Consider the following 13,378-nt stretch of genomic DNA (forward strand, 5'->3'; position numbering starts at 1 on the left):
CATTTCTATAAATAGACTGGGGCAAACACAAAAACCTGGTTCCAATACCTAAGTTTGAATCCACGCTTTGCTCTTCTTGATTATTTTCTTCCAAGCCTGGTCCTCTTTCTTCATCACCTGAAACCAATTCCTTGTCACTCAGACCAACTCCCTGGCTTTCAGAATGATGCCTCATTTGTTTGGAAGAACCAATCAAGAAAGGATCCTGGGTGTTTGTATTTGCAGTCAAGTCTTCCAGTTCACTGCACTGTGAAGAAAACAAGCTACCAGAACATTTTGTTTCCTCACTAAGGTGATGTTCCTGGGATGCCTTTGCCAATATTACCTGGTTACTGCAGTCATTTAAGCTATTCTTCAGTGATAATAAATTCTCCTCTGTGTTCTTAGACAGACACTCGGTAGCAACGGTGCTATGCCTGGTAGACTGAGAAGGTATATTGCTTACTTTACCAAATAACAAGTGTTGGAAGCAGGGAAGCTCTTCATCCTCACTAGATAAGTTCTCTTCTGAGGACTCTAATTTCTTGGCCCCTCTTCGGTAACCCTGAGCCAAATGTGTATGGGTGAAAGGGCTAGGACTCCTGCTAAGCTCTCCTCTCTGGACGCTTTTGCTAAAAACAGCAGAACTTTCCTTAATGTCATTTTCAGCAAAACTAGTATCTTCCTTTATTTCACCATCATCTAGCAGGTCATCAGGTGTCTCAGAACAAACCTGAGATGCATGACTACTTCCCATAGGCTGTTCTAGGTTATCTGAAATCACACATGGAGAGAAGTCTGTATTAACAGTCTGAACTACTTCTTCATATTCTTGCCTTTTTATTTCAGGATGCTTACAATTACTTCTAGGAAGACTTTGTTTATAGACCTCAGGTTGCAAAACCTCTAATCTAAGCATAGCATTCAATTTTGGCCCTCTGTTTCTACCTAGTTCTGCTTGAATGTTTTCATCACTGGAACCTACTTCATTAATACTGGAGCCCACTTCATTAGTACTGGAACCTACTTCATTAATATTGCTTGAGCTGGCTTCTTTAAAAGCACTTTCTCTAATGTTATTACGGCTAATTGTGCTCACTGTACTTGGAATGTTCTCATTTCCCATTTCTCTTTCAGGTGACATTGAATGTTCCTCAGAGTTTTCCTCTAGCAGGTTTTTCTTACATTTAGTTTTAACAATTGACTTGATGGGAAAAAGTGGTGGTATATGATATGGGTTTTGTAAAAGTCCATGTTTATTTGGAGTAATGAGTCCAGTTTTGTTGCCTCTGAACTGAGATGATAGACAAAACCTAGAGCCTCCTTTGATACTACATTTGGCATAATCAACTGGCTTATCTTTCTGACAAACCACAGGAAAGCCTGCAGAGATATTAACTGTCTGTACAGGCTTGATATTAGACTTATTCTTTCCTTGATTTTCTTCCTTTTGTTCACATTCAAAAGTGACTTTTGGACTTCGTTTCTTTAAGGACCTAGACTGGGCAGAGAATGTTGCACATTCCTCTTCTGGATTTCCTGGATTTGAAAACAGAGCAAATGACTGGCGCTTTGAAACCTTGAATGTATTCTGCAAATACTGAGTATCAAGTTCACTTTCTTCCATTTCTATGCTTGTTTCCTGACTGTGGTTAACTTCATGTCCCAATGGATACTTAAAGCCTTCTCTGTCATTTCTAGTATCTTTGGAACAACCATGAATTAGTTCCTTGGGGTTTTCAAATGCTGCACACTGACTCACACATTTATTTGGTTCTGTTTTTGCCTTCCCTAGAGTGCTAACTTCCAGTAACGAGATACTTTCCTGAGTGCCATAATCAGTACCAGGTACCAATGAAATACTGCTACTCTCTACAGATCTTTCAGTTTGCAAAACCCTTTCTCCACTTAACATGAGATCTTTGGGGTCTTTGGCATTATTAGACACTTTAACTGTTTCTAGTTTCTCTTCTTTTTCTTCTCTTGGAAGGCTAGGATTGACAAATTCTTTAAGTTCACTGGTATTTGAACAGTTAGTAAAAGAACCAGGTGCATTTGTTAACTTCAGCTCTGGGAAAGTATCGCTGTCATGTCTTTTACTTGTCTGTTCATTTGGCTTGTTACTCTTCTTAGCTCCAGTTGCAGGTTCTTTATCTTCCATGAGTTGTAGGTTTCTGCTGTGCCTGACTGGCATTTGGTTGTACTTTTTTTTCTTTTTCTCTTCACTGCTAGAACAACTATCAATTTGTAATTCAGTATAATTAGGTGGACTTAGATTTCTACTGACTACTAGTTCAAGCGCATGAATATGCCTGGTAGAAGACTTCCTCCTCAGCCTATTCTTTTTAGGTGCTTTTGAATTGTGGCTGTTTAATTCGAGTTCCATATTGCTTATACTGCTGCTTATAGGTTCAGCTTTCGCTTTGAAAGCAGATTCTTTTTCGAGTGATTCTATTGGGTTAGGATTTTTCTCATTCTGAATAGAATCACGTATTGTTTTATTCTCATGACCACTATTAGTAATATTCATCACTTGAACATTCTGCTCCATTTGGTTAGTTCCCTGATTTATCATTTCAGGAGTCTTTTGAACTGCCAAATCTGCTTTCTTGATAAAATCCTCAGGATGAAGGCCTGATGTAGCTCTCCTTTTATGCTTTAATTTATTTGTGAGGGGACGCTCTTGTATTATCTGTGGCTCAGTAACAAATGCTCCTATAATTAGATTTTCAGTTACATGGCTTAAGTTGGGGAGGCTTGCCTTCCTCCGATAGGTTTTCCCAAATATTTTGTCTTCAATATTACTCTCTACTGATTTGGAGTGAACTCTTTCACTTTTACATATTAAAGACTCATGAGGATCACTGGCCAGTAAGTCTATTTTCTCTGAAGAACCAGAATATTCATCTACCTCATTTAGAACGTCCAATACATCAGCTACTTTGGCATTTGATTCAGACCCCCCATCATGTGAGTCATCAGAATTTAACAGTTCATCACTTCTGGAAAACCACTCATTAACTTTCTGAATGCTGCTATTTAGTGTTATCCAAGGAACATCTTCAGTATCTGTAGGATTCTCTGAGCATGGCAGTTTCTGCTTATTCCATTCTTTTCTCTCACACAGGGGATCAGCATTCAGATCTACCTTTTTCTCTGTGCTGGGAGTCTGCCTATCATTACATGTTTCCTTACTTCCAGCCCATCTGTTATGTTGGCTCCTTGCTAAGCCAGGCTGTTTGCTTTTATTACAGAATTCAGCCTTTTCTACATTCATTCTGTCTTTAGTGAGTAATAAACTGCTGTTCTCATGCTGTAATGAGCTGGCATGAGTATTTGTGCCACATGGCTCCACATTCAAGTTTGAAACAGAACTACCCTGATACTTTTCTGGATGCCTCTCAGTTGCACGCTTCTCAGTGGTGTTCAAATCGTTATTACTGGGTTGTTGATGTTCAGTATTTGTTACATCCGTCTCAGAAAATTCACAAGCAGCTGAAAATATACAAAAATAACAAGGTACTCAAAAACTGAATTGTCATTAAAAAAATACATACTTCATATACCTTGGAGGTGGAAATCAACCAACTGGCTATATTTAGAGAAACTAACCTCATAAACTACCAAGTATACTGAAGATGTAGCTCATACTCTTTCATTTAATTCCTATTTACCTAGATTATTTCCACTTAGGATCCATTAAATTTTTAATTTCAGAATTTTCCCTATGCAGAAACCATACCTCCTATTTCTCTAACGTCTAAGAGTGAATTAAAAGCAGAATGGCCATCAGAAAACCGGTTCTGATATACTCTAAAGATTACTGGCCATTAAGTCTACTTAATACTCTGTTCTATCTACAGACTTACCACTCCCTATATTAAAAAACCAGCAGGCAAAAGATGAAACACAAATACACCAATTAAAAGTAAAGGGCAGGCCAGGTACAGTGGCTCAAGCCTGTAACTGCAACACTTTGGGAGGCTGAAGTAGGCAGACTGCTTGAGTCCAGGAGTTTGAGACCAGCCTCGGTAACATGGTGAAACCCCATCTCTATAAAACCACAAAAAATTAACCGGGTGTGGCTACTCAGGAGGCTGAAGTGGGAGGATAGCTTGAGCCTTGGAGGTGGAGGTTGCAGTGAGCCAAGATTGCATCACTGCACTCCAGCCTGGGCAACAGAGTGAGACCCCATCTCAAAAACAAAAAACAAAAAACGAAAGGGCAACAATCAGTTACAGAAGGTCTTATTATAGCTACATTAGTCTAGTACCATTTAAATCTATCAGACCACACCATGACATTTGACAAAGAATGATACTCTAACTCTGCCAAGAGATTTTGTGGATTGTAAAGGTCTCAAATGGTCTTCAGAATAATCTAATTACAGTACTGTATCTACCCACTCTCTCTTCAGTGCCTGTTAAGTTGGCAAACTTTGCCATTACCCTTTTTTGCAGAATCCAAACTGATTTCATCCCTGGTTCCTTGAGGGGTGATTTGTAACAATTCTTGATCTCCCACACTATAAAGAAAAGACAGAGTCCTAATGAGAAACACTAGTTATATGTATGCAGAACTGTCAAATGACCAAGATCAAATATTTTAGCTCTTTCAGTTACAGAAAGCTGACCAATCTTACTTAGTTAGTGAAAGCTGCTCTCTCCTTTAGAAACTTCTAGTTGAAATGAAATGGTTGCTGGGCATGGTGGCTCACGCCTGTAATTCCAGCACTTTGGGAGGCTGAGGCGCGTGGACCACTTGAGGTCATGAGTTCAAGACCAGCCTGGCCAACATGGTGAAACCCCGTCTCTACTAAAAATACAAAAATTAGCCGGGTGTGGTGGCGCACGCCTGTAGTCCCAGCTACTAGAGAGGCTGAGGCAGGAGTATGGCTTGAACCCCCGGGAGGCAGAGGTTGCAGAGAGGTGAGATCACACCTCTGTACTCCAGCCTGGGCAACAGAGCAAGACTCTGTCTCAAAAAAAAAAAAAAAAAAAAAAAAAAAGAAAGAAATGGAATGGTCAAATAACCGGGCGTGGTGGTGTATACCTGTAGTCCCAGCTACTCATGAGGTTGAGACAGAAGAATTGCTTGAACCTGGGAGGCGGAGGTTGCAGTGAGCCGAGATCACACTACTGCACTCCAGCCTGGGGGCAACAGAGTGAGCCTCCGCGTCTCAAAGAAAAAAAAAAAAGAAAAGAAAAAAAAAGAAATGGAATGGTCAAAGACTGAGGACACACAGCCACAAAAATCAGAGCAGGAACATTGCTTTATGGACATGCAAATGAAAGCCAACATTTAAATGACAGCCAAAAGATAGTTTTTAAAAACATTTAAAAGTATATCTTAATGAGAAGGCAGGAGCAAGGATATCTAAACAAAGAAAACCCTAGGATTGCAGATAACCCAACAGAATACAAACCACCACTTTGCTACACTACCTTCTGTGCTGCTTTTCAGTCTAAAAATCACTTCCTTCCAATTGTGAAACGAGGGAAGTAATTTACAAACAAAAACTGACAATATCGCCATCATAGTTCAGACTAGATCTTAGGGTCGACCGGGCATGGTAGCTCATGCCTGTAATCCCAGCACTTTGGGAGGCCGAGGTGGGTGGATCACTTGAGCTCAGGAGTTTGAAACCAGGCTGGCCAACATGGCAAAACCCTGTCTCTACTAAAAATACAAAAATTAGCTGGGTGTGGTGGCGTGTGCCTGCAATCCAGCTACTTGGGAGGCTGAGGCAGGAGAATCACTTGAACCAGGGAGTTGGAGATTGCAGTGAGCTGAGATGGCGCCACTACACTCCATCCTGGCAACAGGGCAAGACCCCGTTCTCCAAAAAAAAAAAAAAACAAAACTTGGGTCAAGCAATAATACCTAAGGAAGGTAGGTAACATAGTTGGGGCTGCTTGTAGATTATTATATAACATACAGACAAAGCTTGAGAGATATGTGGAAATAAGGAACAGAGGAAAGAAAGAGTTGAAAATGAAGTCCTCGAACATTTTCATCAGTCACAATTACTGCTGTGTCAATATTACTGTATATGAGGAACTTACAGAACAATCTGCTAGAAGCAAGCATGTGCAGAGTTCTACTGTTATCCTAAATTCCTTTGGACAGTGCTAATAACTAAATCGAACAAACAAAAAGGGTATTTCCTCCACTATAAAATGAGAGAACTAAACTAGATGATCTCTAAGGTTTCTTCCAATACCATGATTCTAGTCTGCAGAAACACCAGCCTACTTGAGGGAGGAAGGTGGGAAGAGGGAGAAATTCAGAAAGAAAGGAAACAAAAAACTGTGGGGTATGCTTAGTAACCAGATGATGAAAAAAATCTGTACACCAAATCCCAAGTCGTGTGTTTACCTATATAACAAACTGCACGTACATCCCTGAACCTAAAATAAGTTAAAATATTTTTAAAAAGAGACAAACATCAATCCTTAATATTAACTAAATAGGAAAATACCAGCTTCATAGACAAAGGTTCTCTTTGACTCACCTGCAATAAGTTGCCTTATTAACCGTATCTTCAGAAGAATCAGATCCTAAAAAATTTCCCCCCAAAAAATAAATCAGTAAAAGTTTTCTTAATTAAAAGGGTTAAACAAAAAATGTACTTGTTGAAAAACAGATATTCAACTAGAAATATTTACTGAGCATCTACTGTGGCAGGTACAATGCTAGTTAAGCTAGTATGTAATACAGAGAAGTGGTTAAAAGCACGGGCTTGGCCAGGCACAGTGGCTCTCACCTGTAATCCCAGCACTTGAGGAGGCCGAGATGGGTGGATTATTTGAGGTTAGAAGTTTGAGACCAGCCTGGCCAACAAAGTGAGACTCCGTTTCTACTGAAAACAAAAACAAAAACAAAAAAAAAGCACAGGCTCTGACATCTAACTTCCTAGGTTTGAACCATGGCTCAGCCACTTACTAGGTTTAATACGTTGGAAAAATTTCATAACCTCTCTGTGCCTTAATTTTCTCATCTGTAAAATAAGTATAATAGGAACAATCTCAGAGGTCTGTCAAGCATCTAATGAGTTATACAAGAAAAGCACAATAGTGCCTGGAATATAGTTAAGTGCTCCTAAATATCAACTACTGTAACTATTTTTACAATGCCTGTTGTCTAGGAATTTATGATCGTAAGGGGGGAAAACAGTAAGTGTTATGATAAATAGGTGGTGGTGCCTGGGAACTCAAAAGATGGCTACCCTTTTTAATTATAAATATATTCTAAAAAGAATCCAATTTGAGAGCCCAGTTTGAATTCTGAGCTCAGCAACTCTTTTTTTTTTTTTTGGAGATGAGGTCTTGCTCTGTCACCCAGGTTGGAGTGCAGTGGCATGATCATAGCTCACTACAGCCTCAAACCCCTGGGTTCAATCTATCCACTCACCTCTGCCTCCTGAGTAGCTGGGACTACAGATGCACACCACCACACCAAGCTAATTTTTAAAAAAAATTTTTTGTACAGATGAGGTCTTGCTATGTTACCCAGGCTGGTCTCAAACTCCTGGCTTCAAGCAATCCTCTGCCACTGCTGAGATTACAGATGTGCACTACTATGCTGGCCTCAACTCTTCTTTTTATAAGCTTAAAAAAATTTATTATTTTTAAAAATTATTATTTTTTTGAGATGGAGTCTCTCTCTATTGCCCAGGCTGGAGTGCAGTGGTGTAGTGTTGGCTCATTGTAACCTCCGCCTCCCTGGTTCAAGCTATTCTCCTGCCTCAGCCTCCCAAGTACTGGGATTACAAGCATGTGCCACCACACCCAGCTAATTTTTTTTTTTTTGTATTTTTAGTAAAGAGGGGTTTCTTCAGGTTATTCAGGCTGGTCTCGAACTTTGATCTCAGGTGATCTACCTGCCTCAGCCTCCCAAAGTGTTGGGATTACAGGCATGAGCCACCGTACCTGGCCAAAAATTTATTATTATTTTAAAAATAGAGACAGGGTTTCCCTATGTTGGCCAGGCTGGTCTTAAACTCATGGACTCAACCAATCCTTCTGCCTCGGCCTTCCAAAGTGTTAGGATTACAGGCATGAGCCATCCTGCCCAGCCAAGATTCAGCTCTTTTTTTTTTTTGAGACAGAGTTTCACTCTTGTTGCCTAGGCTGGAGTGTAATGGTGCGATCTCGGCTCACCACAACCTCCACCTCCTGGGTTCAAGCGATTCTCCTGCCTCAGCCTCCTGAGTAGCTGGGATTACAGGCATGAGCCACCACCCCAGCTAATTTTTTTTTTTTTTTTAGTTGAGATGGGGTTTCTCCATGCTGGTCAGGCTGGTCTTGAACTCCCGACCTCAGGTGATCCGCCCACCTCTGCCTCCCAAAGTGCTGGGATTACAGGCATGAGCCACTGCGCCTGGCAATTCAGCTCTTCTTAAAAGGCTTCCTCATCTAGTACAATTTATCTTGGAATTAAATACTGTAGCAATCCATCATGTTTTTTCTTATTGCTACTCTCCATCTTTCCAAAACATATTTACACATATTTAAAACCAGATATTCTTTCTTTTGCTCTTTTTTTTTAGATGGAGTTTCGCTCTTTTTGCCCAGGCTGGAGTGCAATGGTGCAATCTCGGCTCACTGCAACCTCCGCCTCCCGGGTTCAAGTGATTCTCCTGCCTCAGCCTCCCAAGTAGCTGGGATTACAGGTATGTGCCACCACACCTGGCTGATTTTGTATTTTTTGGTAGAGACAGAGTTTCTCCATGTTGGCCAGGCTGGTCTCGAACTCCCGACCTCAGGTGATCCTCCCACTTTGGCCTCCCAAAGTGCTGGGATTACAGGTGTGAGCCACCGTGCCCGGCCTCTTTTTCTCCCTTTTTAAAGTAAAGATTCTTCAAGGTGGGAACTGCATTTTTACATTATTTATAACTCACCATAGGGCTCATAAAATTCACTTCCCAAAGCTGCCTACCACAAATATAAATTATGACCAAGATTTTTGGCAAAACTATAAGATAAGCAATCCAGCAATTATTATTAAATACTTAAAAAACCTGAGACCCTTACCCAATTCAATGTAGACAGACTTCTTTTGAGGTTGTATCCGCTGCTTTGTCCTCAGAGTTCTCACAGTTCCGAGGTTAGAGAGCTGGACACTGAAACTGGTTTCCTGCTAAACAGTATGGTAAAGAACAGTCAAGCAATTGTTGGCCAGTTCTGTGCTTTTCCTCCTGAAGAGAAACTTGACACCATGGACAAAATAAATTGACCATCATCAGTCAGCTAACATGTATGATGCCTGGAAAAAATGCCCGGAAATTTACACACTAAAATGTCTGGGGCCGGGAGCGGTAGCTCATGCCTATAATCCCAGCACTCTGGAAGGCTGGGGCAAGACTGCTTGAGGCCAGGAGTTCAAGACCAGATAAGCAACAGAGTGAGACCCAGTCTCTACAAAATAATAGTAGTAGTAATAATAAAATGTCTGGGATATGTGTGATTTGAATATTTTTTCTTTCAAACCTAATTATGTATTATTTGGGTAATTTTTGAAGTATTAATATAGCATATTTTGAAGCTGATACTTGATATACATTCCAATCACATCTGATAACATTTTTTTTTGTTTTGGGGGGGGTACAGAGTCCTGCTCTGTCACCCAGGCTGGAGTGCAGTGGCGCAATCTCAGCTCACTGCAACCTCCGCCTCCTAAGTTCAAGAGATTCTCCTGCCTCAGCCTCCTGAGTAGCTGGGACTACAAGCGTGTGCCACTATGCCTGGCTAATTTGTGTGTGTGTGTGTATACGTATATATATATATATGTAATCCCAGCACTTTGGGATATATGTATATATATATATATTTTTTTTTTTTTTTGAGACAGAGTCTTGCTCTGTTGCCAGGCTAGGGTGCAGTGGTGCGATCTTGGCACACTGCAACCTCCACCTCCCTGATTCAGTTGATTCTCCTGCCTTAGCCTCCCGAGTAGCTGCAACTACAGGCGCACGCCACCACACCTAGTTATTTTTGTATTTTTAGTAGAGACAGGTTTCACCATGTTGGCCAGGCTGGTCTCACACTCCTGAACTCAGGTGATCTGCTTGCCTCGGCTTCCCAAAGTGCTAGGATTACAGCCATGAGCCACCGTGCCTGGCCAATAACATTTTTAAAAAGGATAAATGATGACAATAAAACCCCAGCACTCCTAAGAACATTTATTATAGGAACGAGTATTTAAAAGCCCAACATTACTTTTTTTTTTCTTCCTTTTTAGCCTTTCTATATCTTTTGAAAAATGAATGCTGGTACTATAAGAACTACTTTTATTTTACTTGTATTTTTTTAGACAGAGTCTTGTTCTGTTGCCCAGGCTGGAGCGTGGTGGCATGATCTCGGTTCACTGCAACCTCTGTCTCCTGGGTTCAAGTGATCCTCCCACCTCAGCCTCCCAAGGAGCTGGGACTACATGCGCATGCCACCATGCCTGGCTAATTTTTGTATTTTTTGTAGAGATGGGGTTTCGCCACATTGCCCAGGCTGGCCTTGAACTCCAGGACTCAAGAGATCCACCCGCCTTGGCCTCCCAAAGTGCTGGGATTACAGGCAGGAGCCACTGCGCCCAGCTAGAACAATTACTTTTTTTTCTTTTTTGAGACAGAGTCTCACTCTACCGCCCAGGCTGGAGTGCAGTGGCACGATCTTGGCTCGTTGCAACCTCCGCGTCCTAGGTCCAAGCAATTCTTGTGCCTCAGCCTCCCGAGTAGCTGGGATTACAGGCACGTGCCATCACACCCAGCTAATTTTTGTATTTTTAGTAGAGATAGGGTTTCACCATGTTGGCCAGGCTGGTCTCAAACTCCTGACCTCAAATTATCTGCCTGCCTCAGCCTCCCAAAGTGCTGGGATTACAGGTGCAAGCTACTACGCCCAGCCCCAGAATGATTACTTTTTAAGATCTCCATCATTCATGCACATATAAGTAACAACAGAGCAAATCACTACATTTTCTTTAACAATTACACCTTTTAAGTTGAAGTAATTTTCCCTTTTTTTTAAAAGATAGGGTCTCAGTCACCTGCGCTGGAGTCCAGTGGCACAGTCATAGCTCAACTGCAGCCTTGACTTCCTATGTTAAAGCAATGCTCCAGCCTCAGCCTCCCAAGTAGCTAGGACCACAGGTGCATACCACCACACCAGCTAAGTTTTTTTTTTTTTTTTTTTTTTTTTTTTGAGACAGAGTCTCACCCTGTCACCCAGGCTGGAGTGCAGTGGCGGGATCTCGGCTCACTGCAAGCTCTGCCTCCCGGGTTCACGCCGTTCTCCTGCCTCAGCCTCCCGAGTAGCTGGGACTACAGGAGTCCGCCACCACACCCAGCTAATTTTTGTATTTTTAGTAGAGACCGGGTTTTACCATGTTGGCCAGGGTGGTCTCAATCTCCTGACTTCATGATCCATTGGCCTCGGCCTCCCAAAGTGCTGGGATTACAGGTGTTAGCCACTGCGCCCGGCCAGTTCTTTTTTTTTTTTTGCAACTAGATCTTGCTTTGTTGCCCGCGCTGAAGTGTAGTGGAGTGATCATAGCTCACTGTAGTCTACATCTCCTGGACTCAAGTGATCCTTCTGTCTCAGCTTCCCAAGTAGCTGGGACTATAGGCACACACCACCATGCCCAGATAATTTAAAAAAACTTTTAATATAGACAAGGACTTGCTATGTTGCCCAAACTGGTCTTGAACTCCTGAGCTCAGGCAATCCTCAAGCCTCCTAGTGATGGGATTACAGGCGTGAGCCACGGCACCCAACTAATTTTTTTTTTTTAATTGTAGAGACAGTGTCTCGCTGTGTTGCCCAAGCTGGGCTCAAAGGACCTCCTACCTCAGCCTCCCAAAGCGTTGGGATTATAGACATGGGCCATGGCACCCAGCTGAAGTATTTCCAAATGCTTAAAAATATCAGTGACCTTATGGCTATTTTAGATAAGCATCACAGAGCAGATAAAGCTCCAAAGCAAGGAAGGGCCTATAAAAGCTCTCTTTTTTTGGCCGGGCTTGATGGCTCACGCCTGTAATCCCAGCACTCTGGGAGGGTGGATCACCTGAGGTTAGGAGTTCGAGACCAGCCTGACCAATATGGTGAAACCCCGACTCTACTAAAATTACAAAAATTAGCCAGGTCTGGTGTCATACCCCTGTAGTTCCAACTACTCAGGAGGCTGAGGCAGGAGAATTGCTTGAACCTGGGAGGCGGAGGTTGCAGTGAGCTGACGTGTCACTGCGCTCCAGCCTGGGCGACAGAGCGAGACTCTGTCTCAAAAAAAAAAAAAAATTGTCTTTTTGGTGTATCTGATGGGGACCTTACTATGTTACCTGGGCTGGTCTCAAACCTGGACTCAAGTGATCCTCCCATTTCAGCCTCCTAAGTAGCTGGGATTATAGGTACATTCACCTCACCTGGCTGTAGGGTCTGTCTCTTGATTATATCAGGTACCCTGACCTTCTCTGAACTCTAACTGATTAGAACACTTGTCTAACCACTTAATATATCATCTTTCCTTCTTCACTAACTTTTTATATAAATCTATGAGCATCTAGCACATTCACTAACATATTCACAATGCTCAATAAAGAGATGTTGCCAGAATAAATGAAAATGGTTTTACTGGCCGGGCATAGTGGCTCACACCTGTAATCCCAGCACTTTGGGAAGCCGAGGTGGGTGGATCACCTGAGGTGAGGAGTTCGAGACCAGCCTGGCCAACATGATGAAACCCCGTCTCTACTAAAAATACAAAAATTAGCCAGGCATGGTGGCGCGTGCCTGTAATCCCAGCTACTAAGGGGGCTAAGGCAGGAGGACTGCTTCTAGCCTGGGCCACAGAGCAAGACTCCATCTCAAAAAAAAAAAAAAAAAAAAGAAGAAGCAGAAGAAAACAAATGGTTTTACCAAGGAAGGATTTTCACTCTGTAGAAGTCTTTTGGCACGGTTTCTGTAGCCCATACTTTGGATGATAGAAACTTCATCTTTTAGATGTTCAGGAGAGTTATTTTCCTTTTTTGCAAAATTATAACTGTTTGCATCTGTAAAATACATGGGAAAACATTATGTTTGCAGTTAGAGAAAAATGTATGAATTATAATCAAAGAAACCAAGAGAAACCCTGTGTATGCTCTTTGTTGTGTTAAGACAATGCATTGTTACCTGTGATTTTTTAAAAAATGAAATTTTAAAAAATCAACTGGAAATTTTACTCCTAGGAAACAAAAACAAATACACAGACCATCAAAGTTATTTAGAGTCCTTGTTTTCTACCTTAACACTAAGAAATTTGCCTATCAGTACTGTATTTCACTAAAGCTAAGACACCAACAATGTAAGTTGCACTATTATTTTCTGTATCACTAAGAAAGAAAGCACACAAATTAAACAAATGA

At 41.7% G+C, this 13,378-nt stretch overlaps 1 protein-coding gene across 30 annotated transcripts in view; it reads right to left on the reverse strand.

Annotated features, from left to right (window-relative positions):
- BRCA1 (BRCA1 DNA repair associated) overlaps positions 1-13,378 on the reverse strand; it is an 88,565-nt gene that overhangs the window by 51,009 nt on the left and 24,178 nt on the right. For 12 of the 30 annotated variants that reach the window (XR_009215389.1, XM_032163747.2, XM_058445994.1 and 9 more), the window contains 5 exons: positions 12,891-13,024; positions 9,015-9,120; positions 6,494-6,539; positions 4,428-4,504; positions 49-3,474 (listed from right to left, as the gene is read on the reverse strand). Coding sequence is in view for 29 of the 30 variants with exons in the window: in XM_032163747.2 (XP_032019638.1) it covers positions 49-3,474; positions 4,428-4,504; positions 6,494-6,539; positions 9,015-9,120; positions 12,891-13,024 (3,789 nt within the window). In the remaining variant the exon portion in view is untranslated. The remainder of the gene's footprint in view (positions 1-48; positions 3,475-4,427; positions 4,505-6,493; positions 6,540-9,014; positions 9,121-12,890; positions 13,025-13,378) is intronic. The other 18 variants (XM_058445996.1, XM_058445988.1, XM_032163750.2 and 15 more) reach the window with 3 other exon arrangements.

This window comes from Hylobates moloch, unplaced genomic scaffold, assembly GCF_009828535.3.
Source record: "Hylobates moloch isolate HMO894 unplaced genomic scaffold, HMol_V3 SCAFFOLD_10, whole genome shotgun sequence".
Classification (NCBI taxonomy): Eukaryota; Metazoa; Chordata; class Mammalia; order Primates; family Hylobatidae; genus Hylobates; species Hylobates moloch.